This window comes from Cyprinus carpio, chromosome A4 (genome assembly GCF_018340385.1).
Source record: "Cyprinus carpio isolate SPL01 chromosome A4, ASM1834038v1, whole genome shotgun sequence".
Taxonomy (NCBI): Eukaryota; Metazoa; Chordata; class Actinopteri; order Cypriniformes; family Cyprinidae; genus Cyprinus; species Cyprinus carpio.
The window spans coordinates 28,899,786-28,921,725 of record NC_056575.1 but is presented as its reverse complement, the minus strand read 5'-3'; the positions used below and the strand labels follow the sequence as shown (position 1 = coordinate 28,921,725).

The 21,940-nt window shown below is 39.7% G+C and overlaps 1 protein-coding gene across 1 annotated transcript; it reads left to right on the top strand.

Annotated features, from left to right (window-relative positions):
• Positions 1–47: 47 nt before the first annotated feature.
• On the top strand, positions 48–21,734 carry LOC122141006 (protein NLRC3-like). Its single transcript, XM_042746667.1, has 3 exons — positions 48–999; positions 19,747–19,920; positions 21,554–21,734. Exons 1-3 carry the CDS (start codon positions 119–121, stop codon positions 21,732–21,734), a joined length of 1,236 nt encoding a protein of 411 aa, XP_042602601.1. The 5' UTR covers positions 48–118.
• The last annotated feature ends 206 nt before the right edge of the window (positions 21,735–21,940 follow it).

The window sequence follows — 21,940 nt, the reverse complement described above, 5'->3', positions numbered from 1 at the left end:
TCATCAAGGAGCCTCTTCATCATGTGCCACATCCCAGTCTTCTGCTGGATCTCAGCCGCTGTTCTGGAGAAGATTTAGTCGAGCAGAGAGTGGAGAGATTCCCAAGACTCTCACTCAGATGTACACACACTTCCTGATCCTTCAGACCAACATCAAACATCAGAAGGATTATGAGAAGAAGGTGACAGATGAAGACATGATCCTCAAGCTGGGGAAACTGGCTTTCCAGCAGCTTGTGAAAGGAAACCTGATCTTCTATGAGGAAGACCTGAGAGAGTGTGGCATTGATGTGACAGAAGCATCAGTGTACTCAGGATTGTGCACTCAGATCTTCAGAGAGGAGTTGGGCTTGTATCAGGGGAAAGTCTTCTGCTTTGTTCATCTGAGCCTTCAGGAACATCTAGCAGCTCTATATGTGCACCTCTCCTGTACAATCAACAACATCAATGTGTTTGATCAAACCAAACAGAGTCTGTTTTATAAAATGTTGTACTGGTTCCAAAATGATTTATCAAAACAACTTTCATTATCTGAGCTGCATCAGAAAGCTATGGATGAAGCTTTACAGAGTAAGAATGGACATCTGGATCTTCTCCTGCGTTTTCTTCTGGGTCTCTCAGTTGAGTCCAATCAGACTCTCTTACGAACACTATTGACACAGACAGGAAGCTGCTCCTACAACAAAGAGGAAACAGTTCAGAACATCAAACAGAAGATCAGAGAGAATAACTCTCCACATAAATCCATCAATCTGTTTCACTGTCTGAATGAACTGGGTGATGATTCACTGATGCAGGAGATCCAAGATTGTCTGAAATCTGGTAAAGTAAGAGAAATCTACCTCTCGTCTTCACAGTGGTCAGCTCTGGTTTATGTGTTGCTGACATCAGAGCAGAAGATGGATGTGTTTGATCTGAAACAGTTTATTGGAGCACAACACACAGCAGATGAAGTTCTTCAGAATCTGTTACCTGTGGTTAAAGAATCCAGATCAGTTCGGTGAGTAACACTGAAAACAATCACTGCACTTTCAAAACATGATCACATTTATGAGTTTAGCATGTGTTTTTTTACCAAAGCAACAAAATGGGGAAAATCTCAGAGAATCACATTTCTGTCAGTGAGCAGGAGAAGTGTGCGAGACACAAACTAAAGTAGCTGAGGATGTGTGTGTTTCTGTGTGAGAGCTGATGATGTAGAGCTCAGTGTGGAAGATGAAGATGAAGATGAAGGAATGAATGTGAGGAGGTCAAAACTGACAGCAAACAGATTTCCAATTATGTTTATATGTTTGTTTTATTGTCTGTATGAATGACATTTGAATTTGTAAAATGTTCACATTTTGTTTCTTTAATCACAGCTGGAGTCAGTTCATCATTCATGTTCTTTAATCTGTAGAGGTTTGCTTATTGTGTGTCATAAATACATTGATTTAAATGTTAATTATCTGAAGTTAGAAGATATAGGAGATAAAACACTCAGCTTGTTGTAATGTTGCTGTTTGAGCATAAAAAAACATCTGTAAAGTTACAAAGCTCAAAAAAAAACTTCAAAAAGAGATATTTTATTTAACAGAAATCACTTTTAAAAAACTACAACGAACAACTCGTTTGGACTACAACGCTTGATATTTTGAGCACTCAATTGAAAATGTACACAACGTATCAATCTTAATTACAGGTTGTGGTTCGAAGAGCTTGTTAGTCCAAATTAAGAAGATTAGAAGCCAATGAAGATAGAAGCCAAGTTTAGAGAAGCAGTCCTTGGTAAAATGACATGCACACAACAAAAGGTTTGAATTGTATTTCTGTGGTATCCTTGAACACGTCATCTTCTTAAACATGATGTAAACACACTAATAGAGGAAGTGTTTGTCGGCAAATGTGTTGCCAATGTCATATAACAGGCAAAAGATTTGAAAATTTGACGACTCGTTAAGGCGATTCAGAATCGACTTTCTCTTTTGAGAAACATTTTTATCATGCACTTTAGCCTCCTTGTTAGTGCGTCTGCCTCCCATGCCGGAGACCTGGGTTCGAGGCCCACTGGGAGCAAGGATGAGGTGTGGCGTTGAGGACCCTGGAGAGAGGGGTTACACCAAAAATCATTAGGAAATTAAGTAAAGATCATGTTCCATGAAGATATTTTGTAAATTTCCTATCGTAAATATATCAAAACTTAATTTTTGATTACTAATATGCATTGCTAAGAACTTCATTTGGACAACTTTAAAGGCGATTTTCTCAGTATTTAGATTTTTTTGCACCCTCAGATTCCAGATTCAAGCTCTTGGTGCATAAAGAAGATATGTAAAGTTGCAAAGACTAAAGTCTCAAATCCAAAGAGATATTCTTTATAAAAGTTGAGCCTCATCCACGCCCCTCGAAACGGCTCGTTCTAACACGCCCCCACATATCTACATCACTATGTGGGAAGATTTGCATAACGCTGCCCAGATGTTCAAGCAAAGAAAGAAGGCGTACCTTTTATTCTAAATGTAGTATTGTTGTTGCCGCAACCGCCATGTACAAACCCGATTCCAAAAAAGTTGGGACACTACAAATTGTGAATAAAAACAGAATGCAATGATGTGGAAGTTTTAAATTTCAATATTTTATTCAGAATACAACATAGATGACATCAAATAAACTGAGAAAATGTATCACTTTAAGGGAAAAATAAGTTGATTTTAAATTTCATGGCATCAACACATCTCAAAAAAGTTGGGACAAGGTCATGTTTACCACTGTGTGGCATCCCCTCTTCTTTTTATAACAGTCTGCAAACGCCTGGGGACTGAGGAGACAAGTTGCTCAAGTTTAGGAATAGGAATGTTGTCCCATTCTTGTCTAATACAGGCTTCTAGTTGCTCAACTGTCTTAGGTCTTCTTTGTCGCATCTTTCTCTTTATGATGCGCCAAATGTTTTCTGTGGGTGAAAGATCTGGACTGCAGTCTGGCCATTTCAGTACCCGGATCCTTCTTCTACGCAGCCATGATGTTGTAATTGATGCAGTATGTTGTCTGGCATTGTCATGTCGGAAAATGCAAGGTCTTCCCTGAAAGAGACGACATCTGGATGGGAGCATATGTTGTTCTAGAACTTGGACATACCTTTCAGCATTGATGGTGCCTTTCCAGATGTGTAAGCTGCCCATGCCACACGCACTCATGCAACCCCATACCATTAGAGATGCAGGTTTCTGAACTGAGCGCTGATAACAACTTGGGTTGTCCTTGTCCTCTTTAGTCCAGATGAAATGGCGTCCCAGTTTTCCAAAAAGAACTACAAATTTTGATTCGTCTGACCACAGAACAGTTTTCCACCTTTCCACAGTCCATTTTAAATTAGCCTTGGCCCAGAGAAAACGCCTGCGCTTCTGGATCATGTTTAGATATGGCTTCTTTTTTGACCTATAGAGTTTTAGCTGGCAACGGCGATTGGCACGATGGATTGTGTTCACCGACAATGTTTTCTGGAAGTATTCCTGAGCCCATGTTGTGATTTCCATTACAGTAGCATTTCTGTATGTGATGCAGTGCCGTCTAAGGGCCCGAAGATCACGGGCATCCAGTATGGTTTTCTGGCCTTGACCCTTACGCACAGAGATTGTTCCAGATTCTCTGAATCTTTGGATGATATTATGCACTGTAGATGATAACTTCAAACTCTTTGCAATTTTTCTCTGAGAAACTCCTTTCTGATATCCAACCACTATTTTTCACCGCAGCACTGGGGGAATTGGTGATCCTCTGCCCATCTTGACTTCTGAGAGAGACTGCCACTCTGAGAGGCTCTTTTTATACCCAATCATGTTGCCAATTGACCTAATAAGTTAAAGATTGGTCCTCCAGCAGTTCCTTATATGTACATTTAACTTTTCCGGCCTTTTATTGCTACTTGTCCCAACGTTTTTGGAATGTGTAGCTCTCATGAAATCCAAAATGAGCCAATATTTGGCATGATATTTCAAAATGTCTCACTTTCAACATTTGATATGTTATCTATATTCTATTGTGAATAAAATGTGAGTTTATGAGATTTGTAAATTATTCCATTCCTTTTTTACTCAAAATTTGTACAGTGTCCCAACTTTTTTGGAATCGGGTTTGTAGTATAGATGCTGTGTGTTTCACCGTGAAAGAGAAACTACTTTGTTTAGACTTCCAAAAGAGGACAATATCCACTTTGTCATGCCTGGAGCTGAACCGTGCTGGTCGCTGAGGAAATACATCAACTTTGCACTGTGGTTTGCTGAATCGGCTTTCACCGTGGATGACATGGAGTCCAGCCCGGGGTTGTCACATGTGGTTGCTGCAAACCCCAAGGTACCCTCCTTCGTAGAATCCGCCTGCCGCGCCATTCTCAAGCTGCCCGCCTCTGCTCACTCTAGGCCGCATCTCACTCAAAGCCACATTGTGTAACGCTGTTTCGTTGAGAATGCAAAACTACTTTGTTTGGCCTTCCAAAAGAAGACATGACTAGAAATCATGTTTATGTTAGTAAGGCTGGGAAAACTCACATCCAACACCCGCACCATCAGCATTGGGGCTCCTCAGGGCTGCGTTCTCTCCCTACTGCTCTTCTCCCTCTACACAAATAACTGCACTTCTAAGGACACCTCTGTCAAGCTCCTGAAGTTTGCAGACGATGCCACAGTCATCGGTTTCATCCAGAACGGTGACGAGTCTGCTTACAGACAAGAGGTTGAGCAGCTGGCTGTCTGGTGCAGTCACAACAACCTGGAGCTCAACACGCTCAAAACTGTGGAGATGATAGTGGACTTCAGGAGAAAACCCCATGCTCTCCCCCCACTCACCATCATGAACAGCACTGTGACTGCAGTGGAGTCATTCAGGTTCCTGGGCACCACAATCTCTCAGGACCTGAAGTGGGACATTCACATTGGCTGTTTCTCAGTATGCGTTCTTTAGCGATCTTGTGTCCTTGTGTTCTCCCTATACGTCATCATTAACCATCTAAGTTCAATTCCAATTCTCAAGAACACAAGTACAGAGGACACATGAAAGTGTCTTGATATCAAGGATGCATAGAGTGCAGACTTGAGAGAATCGAGCCGTTAGAAATCACAGAAGACGCTGCGCGCGGCTGGTGTACGGAAGCCTGTAAGCTTTAAACTTGCTCTCGCAAATGCTTGACGGCTCTTGAAAGTAAACATTTATAGTTTTGTTTTACTTAATTCTAATAAAGTTATAAGACCCGGAGAAAGTCTGCAGTATTTTTACTGGCATATTAAAATTAATCTTAACTGTAACGCCACGCCAGCAGAGGGAGCTCTCACCTGAGTATTGACTGTTCACCGCTCCCTCTGCTTCTACAGTCATTTCCTGTTTGGGACTATTTAACATGAGTCAGCATGTTACTTCACTGCGAAGTATTGCCAGTTTACCTGCCTTACCGAGCGTTTTCCTTGCGATTATTCTGACTGCCTGTTTGTTTACGATTCTGCCTGTTTCCTCGTTCACGTCTCTTGGATTGCCCCATTGGATTTACTGCATGATTGGACTGATGTTTGTGTTTGACCTGTTTGCCTGCCTACTCATCTCTGCCTATTGGATTACCCCTGTGCATGTTGAAAGATCGGACTGCCATTACGGTACTGACACTTTGCCTGGTTTCATGACTCTGATTGTATGATCTTCCCTTAATAAACTCCTGTAAATGGATTCTCATACTGTGTCAGCCTCGTCGTTACAGAATACTTCGCCACAACTAAATCCAGCAGAAGTTACTAACAGGCAGCGGCGTTCGCTTATCAAAGTGGAGTATTAAAGGGGTACCAAGATCAGTTGGGTAAACTTCAAGCAGTCAACGAGCACTTGACGAGCTACATCCAGTCACTTCCATCAACCATGCCTAGAGCGGTGAGTTTTGCACTACCAGATAAATTTGATGGTTCTGCTGATCGATGTAGGGGCTTTGTTCGTCAAGTGAAGATTTATTTCGACAACCAGGAAGACAAGTTTAGCTCTGACGAAAAGAAAAGTGCTGTCATGATGTCCTTGTTGTCTGGAAAGGCGATTGACTGGGCTGCAGCTGTTTGGGATACTGACATGCGATTCAGACTATCCTTTGACTATTTCCTGCAACAACTTCAAGAAGTGTTTGAATATCCTGCAGGGGCCAAGGATATATCAACTCAACTTCTGCAAATGTCGGAAGGAAACAGAACAGCTGCAGAGTACGCCATCTTTTTTTGCACCCTCGCTGCTCAGAGTGTGTGGAATGATGTTTCTCTAAAAGCCATGTTCCAGAGAAGCCTCAACACTGATCTTCAGGCAGAACTGGTATGTAAAGGAGAAAAGTCCTTGTTTATCGACTTCGTCACGCTTGCAATCAAGATGGGTAATTTAATGAGACAGACTCCACGAGGAAGGTATGTGAGGGAGATACCGCCTGTTATACCAACAGTGATTCAAGCTATACCTACCGATATAATGCCAAGTTCAGGGGAGAAGCCATGCAAGTAAACATTACCAAACTCTCTGAAAGTGAACGAGCAAGGCGACACCATCTCCATCTCTGTTTCTACTGCAGTGAACCAGGCCATCGTTGCCAGAGATGCCCACACAAGGCCCAGAACCCCATTATGATAAATATGGAACACTTGTCATTACCTAATAATCAATCCTTCAAACTTCCCCTTACCTTGAAACCTGAAGAACTGTCCATATCATTAACAGCAATGATCGACTCCGGAGCTGCATTAAATCTCATTCATGAGGATATCGTCAGGGAGTATAACTTACCCCTCCAACCATGTAACCCACCCATTAAGATCAAAGCCATCAACGACACAGCAATCGGAACTGGAATAATTCAGCAAACCAAGACCCTTACGTTGCAAGTAGGATTATTTCACCAGGAGTCCATATCCCTCTACGTCGTTAACTCCCCTAAGCATGAAGTCATCCTAGGATTCCCATGGCTGTCCGTTCACGACCGCGTCCTGTCCTGGCATCAGGGTGAGTTGACCAAGTGGTCAGCCTTTTGTGAAAGTCACTGTTTCTCGTCAGTTCCCCAGCCTTGCTATATCACTAGTATCGAAAGTCCCACGAGTACCAAGACTGTCAATATTCTCCCCTGTTATGATGACCTAGCAGAGGTCTTTAGCAAAACTAAGGCAACACAACTACCACCTCATCGTCCCTGGGACTGTAGTATTGATTTACTCCCCAATGCCATGCCTCCCAAAAGTCGTGTTTACCCATTGTCTCGAACCGAATCTCAAGCCATGGAGGATTATGTTGAGGAAGCCCTGAGTTCCGGACTCATCCGACCTTCCACTTCTCCAGCTGCAGCAGGGTTCTTCTTTGTGGAAAAAAAGGACGGAGGACTCAGGCCCTGTATTGATTATCGAGGATTACAGTGTCAGTGTCACAATAAAATTCCGCTACCCTTTGCCATTGGTTCCTTCAGCTCTGGAACAGCTCCGTGAAGCATGGATATACACCAAACTAGACCTACGAAGTGCATACAACCTCATTCGAATCAAAGAGGGTGACGAATAGAAGACTGCCTTCCTCACCACTAGAGGGCACTATGAGTATCAGGTCATGCCGTATGGACTTGCCAACGCACCCGCTGTTTTCCAGTCCTTCATAAATGAAATCTTCCGTGACTTGCTGAACCAGTACGTAATTGCCTACATTGATGACATTCTCATCTACTCCAAGTCTGAAGCAGAACACGTTAACCATGTCAAGACCGTCCTCACTCGGCTCCTGAAGAATCACCTGTACGTCAAGGCAGAGAAGTGTGAGTTTCACGTCAAGCAGACATCGTTCCTGGGTTATCACATTAGTCTTCAGGGTGTCAAGATGGATGAAGCCAAGGTCAAGGCAGTAACGGAACGGGCCCAACCTTCCACCGTCAAGGAACTTCAGAGATTCCTGGGATTTGCTAACTTTTACAGAAGGTTCATTAGAAACTACAGCATGGTTGCATCACCGCTGACATCACTCCTCAAGGGAAAACCTCCCAAACTCAGGTGGAGTGAGGAGGCCACTCAAGCGTTCAACATCTTAAAAGTTAAGTTTACCACGGCTCCTATCCTCAAGCACCCTGACCCCAACTTACCCTTCATCGTGGAAGTAGATGCCCCGGACTCAGGAATTGGAGCCGTGCTCTCCCAGCGCCATGGTCAACCGGGTAAACTGTACCCTTGTGCATTCTTTTCCAGGAAGTTAACGGCAGCTGAGCAAAACTATGACGTGGGGAATAAGAAACTCCTGTCAATGAAAGCAGCGTTAGAGCAATGGAGGCACTGGCTCGAGGGAGCAGTCCACCCGTTCCAGGTGATTACAGATCACAAAAACCTGGAGTACATTAAAAGTGCAAAACGACTCAACCCACGCCAAGCTCGATGGTCCCTCTTCTTCACACGCTTCCAATTCACAGTGACCTATCGCCCAGGAAGTAAGAACAGTAAGGCAGATGCTCTGTCCAGGCAATATGATCTTCTCATGGACAACAACACCCCAGAATACATTCTTCCTCCATCTGTAATCATTGCCCCAATTACTTGGGATATCATGGAGGAGATCCAACGGGAACAGATCCAAGATCCAGCTCCTACCAACTGCCCCCCCAACCTCCATTATGTTCCACAAGGTCTGCGTCCCAGGGTCATTCAGTGCGTCCACACCTCAGTCAGCTCAGGCCATCCAGGTATCTCCTGCACTCTACACCTATTACTTAACTCATTCTGGTGGCCTTCAATGTCCAAGGACATCACTAATTACGTCAAAGCCTGTCAGGTTTGCGCTCAATTCAAGACCCCCAAGGAATTACCCTCCGGACTCCTGCAACCTCTGCCCATTCCACAACGTCCCTGGTCTCACCTCTCAATAGACTTTGTTACAGACTTACCGCTGTACCATGGTTTCACAACAATCCTCGTTATCATAGACCAGTTCTCCAAGTCCTGCCGGTTGGTCCCCTTGAAAGGACTCCCCACAGCCATGGAGACTGCACAGGCTATGTTCCACCACGTGTTCAGGAACTATGGAATCCCGGAGGATATTGTCAGTGACACATCCCAAGTATGGAGAGCATTCTGCAAACAGCTGGATATCAACGTCAGTCTCACCTCTGGTTATCATCCACAAGCCAATGGTCAGGTGGAAAGATTAAATCAGGAAATAGGCAGATACTTACAGTCCTATTGCAGCAGAGAGCAGCATCGATGGTCAGAATTCCTCCCACTGGCAGAGTATGCACAGAACTCACTAACTCATTCGTCAACAGGTCTGACCCATTTCCAGTGTGTCCTCGGATACCAACCCCCTATGTTCCCGTGGTCTGGCGAACCATCATCAGTCCCCGCTGTGGATGACTGGACTCGTCGTAGCGAGAGGGTGTGGGACAGTGCTCACGTCTGCCAACGAGCTGTAAGAGTACAGGAACTCCAGGCTAACAAGTGACGTCAGCCACAACCTCCCTACCAACCAGGACAACGGGTCTGGCTCTCTACACGGGATCTTATGTTGCGGCTACCAAGCAGGAAGCTCAGCCCAAGGTATGTTGGTCCTTTCAAAATTCTACAAAGAATCAATGAAGTCACGTACCAATTAGAGCTTCCTGCTAATTACCGTATCTCTCCCTCCTTCCATGTCTCGCTGCTGAAACCGGTCCACCCGAATGCTGACCCCAATCATGAGGCTCAAGAGCCACCGCCGCCACTGGACATGGCCTACAAAGCGACCTACAAGTCAAGGAGTTACTGGACTCTAGAAGGAGAGGGGGTCAGCTACAATATTTGATGGACTGGGAGGGCTATGGACCTGAGGAGAGGTCATGGGAAGCCGCCAGTGACATTCTGGATCCGTCTCTCACGGAGGACTTCCATCGAGCCAGACCTGATTGACCAGCGCCACGACCACGGGGACGTCCACGCCGAGTGCCAGGAGGCACACATAGGGAGGGGGATTCTGTAATGCCACGCCAGCAGAGGGCGCTCTCACCTGAGTAGATTACCCCTGTGCATGTTGAAAGATCGGACTGCCATTACGGTACTGACACTTTGCCTGGTTTCACGACTCAGATTGTAAGATCTTCCCTTAATAAACTCCTGCAAATGGATTCTCATACTGCCTCAGCCTCGTCGTTACATTAACATAGTCATAGTTAAACATATAATGCTATAAAATAAAACGATATACAATTATACGGTATATAAATATTATCTATAATAGTTTGAAATGTTTTAATAAGTTATGACATTTGTTTGTAATGTTATGTTATATTTATGGTTCATTGGCCGCTGCTTCTGCTGATTATGCGGTCAGTTAAGCAAGAACGCATCACATCTCAATACTCATATAAGGGTGTGTTCTCGCGTCCTTCTGAGTTCGTTCTTCCAAGGAAGCTTGGCAAGACCAGTCTCCACGAGAACACAAGTCCGTTCTTTGCATTCTTGGAATTGAGAAACAGCCAACGATTCCATTGTGAAAAAGGCCCAGCAGAGGTTGTACTTCCTTCGCCAGCTGAAAAAGTTCAACCTGCCACAGGCACAGATGACACTCTGCTATTATTGAGTCAGTTCTGTGCTCTTCTATAACTGTCTGGTTTGGGTCAGGCAGCAAATCAGATTTAAGAAGACTGCAAGGGACTGTTAGGACAGCAGAAAGGATCATTGGTGCGCACCTGCCCAGTCTTCAGGACCTGTACAACTCCCCATGCCATCTTCAGCTTAAACAGCTAACATATGAATCATCACCTGTGTTCTGTAATTCTTTTCCATAAATCATTCTACATCTTTAATTATTGCCTTTCTCAAGTATTATGCAAATACATATGCATATCTCTTTATTTATACAGTTCTGTATAGAGTAAAAATGCACAAATCTATACATAAATTAATCCACTGTTCCAGATTCATACACATTATTTATTGCTAAGTCTTACTAATTTTATTTTTATTGTATGTTTATTTTTCTATTTTTTCTGTTCTCATGTCAGATGTGTGTCGAGTTATCTGGGAATTTTGCTCATCAACATCTGCTTCTAACTTGAATAAAGCATCAGCCAACTACAGGGGACACAGGGAACAACTCCAGAATCACTTTTCAGCTCTTGTATTTGGTAGTTTGGCAGGTTAGACAGTAGTTTCAATTTGGCTCAAGTAGATTCAATTAGGCTGATAACCTTAAATAAAACCTTAAAAAGAAAAGAAAAGGATACATCATTACCTCTGATGAAATGTTAACAACTGTGAACAAATACAATTTAAATAAACTTTACAATTTACAATTGTCTCTGTTTGTTCATTTATATATTTAGCTTATTTTCTCTTCTTATGCAAGCATAACATTTATAACATTTTACATGAACAGTTTAAGCAAACATGAGATTGATGGCATTTTACTGCATTTATGCACTTATGAATACACGAAAGTTGTGCGTCATACACTTAGTAATAATTGCAGCATAATACAAATTACTGTTTTCCTTCATATTATAAATTATAATAATCAAATAACACAGATTCACGTGAAAATCAGTCCTTCTCATAATTAAAGAGAGATATTTCCATACCATCAGTGTCCCTGAGATGACTGACAGCTGATGCGTTTCCCGTTTTGTGCGTCACTCACAATCTTTTAACTCTCCAGCACACATCATCTTCATGCTGATACAGAAAGTACTCGTGCATCTAATCCGCATTGTTATCTCACTGAAAACAATCGCATCTGCGACTTTTCTGCACCCTAGTTCTGCGTGCATGCATCTGCCATGTGAGTTTCACTCTCTTCCGTGTTCGCTCGGCACTCTCCGCCACTCTTCGTCACGCTCCGCCGTTCTCCGTCACTCTCTGCTGTTCGGCATTCTCCGGCACTCGATTCGAACTCAGCTCCTTTGTTTCACTTATTTCCATTGACAGTGCAGCAATCACACACACATATCTGCTTTTTAGCTTTACAATGTGTATGTATGTATGTATGTACCAGGAGCACCTTAAAAAAAATTCAACAAATTCCTTGTGTGTTTGCGCACACCTGGCGAATACGTTTATAATGGGTTTTATGTTTATGTCGGACAAGGCATCACAATATGTTAAGGGGTGTAACATTTCCGTCACACGCTTGAGGCATTCGGCCAATCACAACGCGCTGGATAGCTGACCAATCAGAGCACACCTCCCTTTTCAGAGAGATGAGCTTTGTGAAAATCGACGCGTTTCAGAAGGCGGGCATAGAGGAGAAACAATAATGTACAGTATGTGAAAAATAATGTTTTTTTAACCTTAAACCGCATAAACTCATTTCATTACACCAAATACACAAAATAATGTTCTTTTTAGCAGCATCATATGACCCCTTTAAGACTGGTTTTGTGGTCCAGGGTCACATATGTGGTTTAGTCCAAATTTTCTGTTTATGTTCCCTGATCAGTGTTTAAATGTGAAAAGAAAAAAAAAATCAATCTGTTCATTGTAAAGCAATCTCTTTTTTTGGACTAAACCACTCAATTCATTTGCATTAGATTTGTGATCTCTTTATACTTCTTGAAGTGTCAAAGTATAAGTTGTGTAGACTGTCGATAGAAGGACAGAAATCTCTCAGGTTCAGTTTAAAATATCTTAATTTGTGTTTTGAAAATGAATGGAAGTCTTGCAGGTTTGGAATGACAGAGAGTGAGAAATAATGACAATTTTTCATTTTTGGGTCAACTAACCATTTATCTTTTTGCAGTTTTATATCTTAGATTAATAATTAGTACATCCAGGGTGTGAACATAAGCAGATATTGTGTGCCTGCCCAATTAAACTTAAATTGTTCATACTCATTTGTGCATTTTAAATTTGTACTGCACATAGAATAATATATAAATGACACAGACTCACAATTCTGGATTCATCTTCAGCATTCTGCTCCTTTCTTGAAGGGCTTCAATCACTCACTCAGGGTCATCAGACTCCCAGTTTAAAAGCTTATGAGTGGAGCTTCCTTCACTTGAGACTGCAGAATGTTGGGCCAATTCTATTGGAATAAAAGAAAAAACACATTTCAGTAATTTAAATTTACATTAGGACTGTAAATATGGTAAAATAATTGTGATTACTCCTAATTTTGAGTATGCTGAGAGCTGTCTATAATACGGGTGTCAAATCGTAATTTTTTTATTTTCATCCTTCATTCTAGGGTCAATTAAATACTGTGCAATATTCACATGAAGGCCTTAAAACAATTTAAGTATTTATTTAATCTGATTATTAAATACATTTGTATAATTTTAATGAGTAACATGAGTAATAAGGCATCTTAAAATTAACATATCTTACTATTAATTTATTATTTATAATGTGAAAAGAAAATATAGATTCAGGCATATCTTTCTCCATTAAAACTTAACTTTATATACCTGGAAATATTTAGAACATTATTTAACCCAAAATAGCATTCCATATAATTGATAAAGACTGGTTTCAAGCTAAAGTACCTGCATGCTCGGCCAGTGGGCATTGAAGGAAATAGGGGTTATGCACAGACTTCTGTATTCTGTTAACCTGGTATCGTCTCTTCCGGTTCAAGTGTTTTGCATATGCTAAATATGAAGCAGAATTACTCAAGATGCCTTCAAAGTAGATACCAAAGATTATCATAACCAATGTCCATCACATATGCGGAATGATATCTAAATTCTTTTTATTTTTATTCTTTTCACTAACATTTATATAAAAAATGACAACAATAAAAACAGCTAGCTAGTTTAATTGATTATCTTAAAAGTCCATAGATATTGCTATTTTTCATTACAGCTTTTAGCACGTTCTCCGACAAGCGGAAGCGATGAGACCTGGGCTGAATCAGAAATCTCCCCATATACCCTCATTTGCTATTCCCTACATTAGGTCACTAATTCAGTACACTAAGAAGGAGTGAATGAAAATGAGTGTGTGAATTTGAACACTGAGTGCACCGGAAGGACTGCCGCTTTTTTAATCATTTAAAACTGGCAAACTAGCAGCTCCAGTAGTAAGATTAAAGGATTTATCTTGAACTCTGTCATGGAAATTATGTATAAGCCTTAATGAAACAATTTAATAATCAATTTACAGTTAATTTATACCTGTGTTGCATTATGCTGTATGCCATGGATGAGCACTTTGTAATATGAACATAATGATTATTCAGCTGCGGGCACCATCTTCTGGCTAGATGCAGGAATTCATTCAGCACGTGACTCTCACAGTGCATTATGGGTATTCTCTAGCTGTTGAGTGTGCACCAGTTGCACACTCCTTTTTGCGGTGCATTTTGGGATTGAATGAGTGCACTCGAGAACGTCCTCTATGGTTTCAGACACCATTAAAAATTGCTGTCCCCTCAAATAGTGCCCTATATAAGGGTATAGGGGCGATTTCTAATATATTCGTGTTTTCCGGGTTTGGTCAGGTAATTTTCGACATATCCCCTGTTCATAGCTTTCAGTCACGTGATCGGCTCGAAGACCTGGAGGGCAAAACATCCATAGAACTGCAGCACAAGCCTGTCAATTTTCCATCTGTTTCACAGCCACAAATATTTAAATCACATCTCACACAAATAAAACAAAGATATGTGAACAAAATGCAAGTTTTGGCCATTTGCAATCCATATAAAGCAGCCGCGGCAATATTTCAATCATTAAACAGTGCGACAAACATTGTAAAATCACTTAAAGTGCATTAATATATTTAAAACAGTAATATTAAAAGATCAAATTCAGTAATCACTATATTAATCAGGCATAGTTTACATAGGCAAGCAGATGAGGCTGGAATATGAACGCAATCTGCTTAATGGTTCAGTGTTTTCTTTCTAATGGTTTTCTGTGGGAAACCATTTAACGTGAAACTTTGCACATTGTGTTTAATATTCTGGTTTCATAGCTTGCCTGTACATATATACATCATCATAAAGTGTTTACTGAATTTCACCTTTTAATATCTGTGTTTCACTACATTACTACTTAATGCAATCTGTGTAAAAATAACTGGTGGTCAGTGGAGCAAAGCTTGGGTTTTGTCCTCCAGGTGGGTGTTTTCTATGATGTGTGTGACGTCACGTGAAATCTATCAACAGAAAGACTGACGGATTTACAGTTTAAACGTACCTTAACTCACTTTCACCATGCTTACATAAACGTAATTAGAAAAACATGATGGAAGCGCATTTGTGTCTTGACGCAGATAATGACGACATGACGGACATGATACTGAGCGCTGAGAACAAGCATCATACAGATTATGCAATACAAAATTCAGCCTAGGATGAATATAAGTTTTTGGTAACACTTTATAATAACGTTCTGTTATAAGTCATTTATGAATTATTAGTTAATGATGAACTAATCATTTACAAAACATGACTATACATTCATAAATGATTAATACGTGATAAGTTAACATTTTAGTAATGTTTTATTCATTCAGTCACTTATAAGTTATTAGTTAATGATGAACGAATCATTTACAAAACATGACTATATGTTCATAATAATTAATGAGTGGTATGCTAACGATTTCCAAATGTGTTGGTAGTTATCTTAAAAAAAGTTCAAATCATGAAATAATCAAACTCTATCGATTAGTAGATGGTATTTATAAAGTTATTAGTTGATACATTATTTTATCACTTATAAATCTCTCCCTTGAAGTTACTTTCTCCTCGTCAAAATTGTTTTCTCCCTGTATCATTATATCAATAACAATATTGTTAATCATGAACGTAATGATGAATAAACCATTAGTAAATGATCAGTATATGATGTATTGATGAAGTTGTAAGCTGGGCGTCTGTGTTCAAAAGCACAAACATGCAGGTATGCTAAAGCACTATTTTTAAGAAGAGAAATTCATTTGTTTTGAAGAGGATAAACATTTATAAATGCCTTAGTCAGGTGATTCCAGTGGCTTTACAAGGTTTACAAGGTCTTGATTTTGTTTTTCACATATTTAACATTATAACAACACCTCTCTCCCCAGTCTGGCATGAACGGCTCGAATAGTTCCTGTATCAAATGAAACACGAAATGCGCTGTGATTGGTTAGCTGGGGGCGAGTGTTGTGTTGTGGATTGACAGCACTCGGCGCACTGGTCGGGAAATGTCCTGCCTCTTACTATAGCTGCCTGCTGTCAGCTTCAGTTTAAATATTGCTCTCAAAATCAAATCAATTTGAGCAAGATTTAAACCCAGATGATTGTAACCACTCTAAGCTTGTTTGCCTTGGGAACACTAGCCCGTCTCCGACATAGTGATAAAACTTGCTACCTTTTCTAGTGTAGCTCAACCAGGTCTCGTCCCATTCGTCAATCTTTGTGATATCACAAATTCCGGAAAATATGCGTTGTAGTCAGTGGCGTAACTTTGCTTTGAAAAGTGGTGGGGACACCGCGCAACTCGTTTTGCTATTTTATTATTTAATAACCTAATTTACTTGGGTACTGGGTTTAGAGTTGGAAAAACGTAATGTTTGCTTCGGGGCGGCGCCAGAGAATGTTGAATGCCGGTGCTGAGGGGGTGCTAGTTCACTAACAAGGGGAGCTGGGCAACTCAGCGCTCCACACTCATTTATCCCACTTTCTCAGTTGGTCAAGAGCACTTTTTTTCTTTTTTTTTTTTGCTACAACATGCTATTAATCAATGCATGCTGATGAACTTTTATCGTATAGTTTTACGGAAATAACTATTAAGCATAAGGTGAAGTAAACTGCAAAGATAAGCTTTTCAAAATTAAAACAAAACAAAAAGAAAAGAAAAGTAAAACTAAACTTGTTTTACACAAGAATACCAACATGTTCACCTTCTCTGGTTTAAGATGCGGTCTTTTTCTTTACTTTAGTGTGAAAACCGTCAATATTCGTGTCATATTTGCTGAGCGCACCTTCTCGCTCCTGCTGATGCGGCGAGTATAAACCAGGCTCTACACTCGAAGCGCTGCGCAGTTCAAACGAGTTGTGTTTGATGTTTCTCATTTGCAACAGAAATATGGCAGCTTTTATGCGCTGAACAACGCGTGGTGTGTTCGCGCCATTGCGACCGCTCACAAAATTTTAATTAATTAATTTTAGCAATTCATATTAAGTATAACCAAAACAGGTAATTATTATTTTGTATATGAATAATAAAATAAATCTAAATAAATATCGCCCACTCGATTTTGTAATATTCTTTAATTTTAACACTTAATTTTTTTAAAGATGCATTTCTATTAAAGGCACGTCCATGTGGAGATGGCGAGTCAGCGTCGGCATTCGCCAAATTCATCTTTGTACCCGACATTGACTCAGAAAGCACTAGTTTATTAATAAATAATTAAAATGTCTTCTTTCCCCCTGACACATTCATAATCACTTTGCCGGTGCTTTGAGGCAATTGCTTTACGCACGAGCCGGAGCGCGGAGTAGGCTCGTCTGCCTATATATTAAATTATGGTTAATATATTATTATATGAATCAGTTTAATATAACGTGTGACTAGAAGACTAGAAAAATCTTTAGTAGAGGACTGGCCTACTAAGCACAAGGAAGCGCTCCATTTTTAAAATAAAATGCTATAATGACATTACGAAAATTGCGACAGCTGCAAATCACGTTGTGATTGCACTGCACAAGTATTGAGTAATGCATAAGGAGTCAAAATTTTATGAATTAGATTTTTAGATTATCAAGAATGCTTTGTTGATCTTGTTTTCCCTTTAATACATACCTTCCACAATATATTTTTCAATCACTTTTTAAAAAAGTGGTAGGGACAATATCGACCCTGGCAAAAAGTGGTGGGGACATGTCCCACCCACAAATTACACCTATGGTTGTAGTCCAAATGAGTCGATTGTTGTAGTTTTTGAAAAGTGATTTCTGTTAAAAAAAAATATCTCCTTTTGAAGTGGACTTTGAGCTTTGTAACTTTGCAGATCTATTTATGCTCAAACAGCAAACATTACAGACTACTAACTAAAGTTGAAAAAAGTGAAAAAAGCATAATAGCACCCCTTTAACACCCTCTTCAGAAAGGAGAGAACACCATCCTCCAGTAACACTGCTGAGCAGCATCTGGGCAGATTCCATGCTGTGAAGGGACTCCCAGGCCTGTTTTGCTTTTCATATGTCTTGCCAAAAGTCACAAGGTGTTCAGCAGAGGAGGAAAATTAATAGATAATATCTGCCTCTACTCTGCCCGCCCTAGAAGCCCAAGACAGAAGCTGCCATTTGTTTTATTTCAGCAGTAATTATTATTATTATTACCATTGTTATTATTTCATTGCCACTGGATAGAATAAAGCTAGAATTTACCACAAATGCAACATAATGAGTGCATTCAGTGTTCATCTTACATGTGCATGAAAACAAGCAGCTCCTGGAGACAAAAAAAGCTGATGATGTACATTGCAGGCACACTCTTATATTCATGGTGCTCCAGTGTTTGCACACATGCTTCAGACACCGGTAACGCTGATGAACCGGTAAACGCTGTATGAACCTTCCCCACAGCGTCAGTCCAAAACGCAGTGTCCCGTTCCTCCTCTCTGGGAACCATGGTTACAGTCATAATTTGAGATGTTCACTGTCTTTTCAAATAAAAACACTTAAATTATGGGAAAACACCCCATGATGACTGTTTTACCATTTGTTCATTATGTATCTGTAGCCTACATTGTGAAATGTGGTTTCAGACAGAGTACTTATAATCATTGATTGTATCTAAATCATGAATAACTGTAAATCACTGATCTGTAGATTGGGACAATATGTCATGTGAGCAGTGGTAATTTAACACTAGAGATTTTGCTTTGTTGTACTCACATTTTAACCAGTTTATTATTCTAAATTATATCTTAAGTTAAGGAAAATGTTTGGTACATGTCCAGGTGTTGTCATGTTGATGTTCTGTTTCTGTTCCGGGACTCTTCATTTTATGTTCTTTTCATCCTGTTGTATTTTGTTTCTAGATTTCTTGGTTTATTTCCTGTGTCTTTTGTGTCCTAGGTCCCTAAGTATGTTCTTGTTAGTTTCCATAGTTGCTGATTAGTTTCTTACCTGTGTCTAGTTTGGTTCTTAATTAAAAAAAGAAAATGGAAATCAATTAAAAAGAAAAACCCTTTAACACTAGCGTTCCCTATTCCTTTTCTATTCTATGTAGTTTTTTCTTTTAATTTATTATAAAAAATAAACAAATAAAAAAATTGCTACATGTACACCGTTAGGGTAACCGAGAGTTGTCACAACACTTATATATTATTGGCCTTTTGATGGTCTTGATTGCTTCTATTGCCCTCATTTGTAAGTCACTTTGGATTACTAAATGTAAATATATTTATCTTGTCTATGCATGTTTGCCTGCTGTTTTTTTCCCTTAGTCTTTATACCCTTTGGACATTTTTTTTTTTTAATTTTAACATACAAACTTGCTGCAACTGGATCCACTGTCCCTTCTCTGCCTTGCTGTGACAGGTGTTTTATGAAGAATTGAACATACATTTAAAATCTAATGGAAGCCCTTAATTTTGTGTAATCACCTTAAACTCTTTCTTTAAGTTAAAACCATCAGATATATTCACTGATCATTGAGTTTACTTCAACTGTATCACCACAGTCAAAACTTTTTGGAAGTCATATGTGCTCCAGATTATAAACCCTAACCAGATAAATAAACACAATAAGTAAACATATTTTTTTATATATACATATAAATATACAAATATTCATATACATTATATTTGTTTTGTTCTTTACACAGGCTATGTGAATGTAATCTCACTGCTCAGTCTTGTGGAAGTTTGTCTTCAGTGCTACAATCCTCAAACTCTGTCCTGAGAGAGCTGGACCTGAGTAACAATGACCTGCAGGATTCAGGAGTGAAGCTGCTTTCTGATGGACTGAAGAGCCCAAACTGTCAGCTGGAGATACTGAAGTAAATGGTTCTCAATCAAATAAATTAATAAAATATTCAGTGTGTTTATCAAATTGTAAAGCTTGTGATGTAATTTGATATAAAAACACAGCATGGCAGTATCTTAATTTACACGCAAGCAGCTCTTGATCCAGTGTTTTCAGTAGCCGGGTTTCCATCCAAAGCTGCAAATTTAACTCATGCGCAAAATTGGAATATCACACAAAACATCTGTAAACTAGCACCATTTACATCCAACAAGTCAAAGTGAACAAAATCGTCAATTCCTGATAAACTGGCACTATACATCACTAAGAAAAGTAGAAGAAGCTACTGAATATAATTATTTTCATATATAATAATTTACTCGCACCTCAGAACGAGCAGATGAAACAATGAATGCGGTTATTGCTTTCGGAGGTGGATGCTGCTGTTTGGGATTGCAGCTTCAGTCGTTTTACAGTTCTGGGAGGCAAAAATACAGAAATACTTTGATGACAGACTTTGCTCAGGCATTTCCGAATGACCATAACATTTTAGATGCTGTGAAATGAGATTGGTCTGCTGTTTAGTCAGGATTTACCTTCCCATATCGCAGTCACATGACTTTTTTGATGCGCTTGGAGGAATTTATTCTCAAAATGCATTTCCATCTCCAGTTATTCACGTTAACCCTTTTTTGCACAAGTCAAAAACCACCTCAAGCGAGCGTAAAAACTTTTTTGCAAAATAAGGCACTTTTATTCGAAATTCAGCATTTCCATCACTCAATTCTGATGCGATACTTCAAAAAGCGTATAAAAACAGGGTGATGAAAACCCAGCTAGGGTCTCTGAGTGGCTTGGTTCACAGTAAATCCTGCTCCACACAAACTCCATTTCATGCAAGAGCTGAGAGTTTGGGTCACTTAAAATAACTTCTAACTTATCACTTTTTTCATAGCTTTTGCAGGCTCTGTGTATCTCACCGAGTAAGATGCAGCCTGCAGAAGTGACATGCATGGTTGTTGTCCTCCCTGAAACTACCTACTGTAGCCAAAGTACAATAAACTCAATTAGACTTTTCCGTGGCCCATATTTACAAAATATAGACCTCTAGGAATCCATACTCAGGACTCATGAGATCAAGTCAATCATTTCAGATCTAACAGGTGCTGTTAGAGGAGGAGTACAGTGAGAGTGCCTGGTTTCCACAGTGGAGATTGGTGGCAGTAAAGCTCTTATATAGGAATGTATCAATGCTATCATGAATTCACACAACTTGAAACAGAACATGCTACCCGCTTGCGTTGGTGGGCATTTTTTCAACATGACAATGACGATATGTATTCTCCCAAGGTGAAAAGACAGTAAAAAGTGATATAGATGTAAATAGAAAGTGATGTCAAAAGTCTAAATTTTTTTCTTAACAAGTGTTGTTTATTCAATGGTAACAACAGTGACACAACTCCACTGGACAGCCATTTCTATCATTTTATTTATAATGTTTACATGGCTTTTTAGCTGTTTTGTTTTGTTTTGTTTTTATATCATTGACATCATATACTGATAGTGACATTACTGCTTTTCTAATGAGGGATATTTATTTTTAATAAAGTAAACATTAACACATGACCTCATAAAAGATGTCACATGGATTATTGCTGTATTTGTAGATTGTCTGGCTGTATGGTGACAGAGAAAGGCTGTCATTATGTGTCTTCAGCTTTGAGTTCAAACCCCTCACACCTGAGAGAACTGGATCTGAGCTTCAATCACCCAAGAGATTCAGGAGTGTCAAACTTCTCTCTGAAAAACTGGAGGACCTGCAAGCTGCTTATTGGACAAACTGACTAAGTATGTCAAGCATGATGTTTTATTATTTCAATTCCTCAGTGTCTGTGTGTGTGTGTGTTTGTGTGTGTGTATAGGCAGGAGTATCCTTTTTTAAAGAGAACCAGAATAAATGTGTGTATGTGGTATATATACATATATAATATATATATATATTTATATATATATATATATATATATATATATATATATATATATATTATATATTA

What these genes read in the sequence shown, in the direction of transcription:
- LOC122141006 (XM_042746667.1), top strand. Translation starts at nt 119, where the DNA reads ATGTACACACACTTCCTGATCCTTCAGACCAACATCAAACATCAGAAG. An exon ending in AAAGAATCCAGATCAGTTCG is followed by an intron (nt 1,000 to 19,746) that starts GTGAGTAACACT and finishes TTCTTTACACAG; the next exon opens with GCTATGTGAATGTAATCTCA. An exon ending in TGTCAGCTGGAGATACTGAA is followed by an intron (nt 19,921 to 21,553) that starts GTAAATGGTTCT and finishes CTGTATTTGTAG; the next exon opens with ATTGTCTGGCTGTATGGTGA.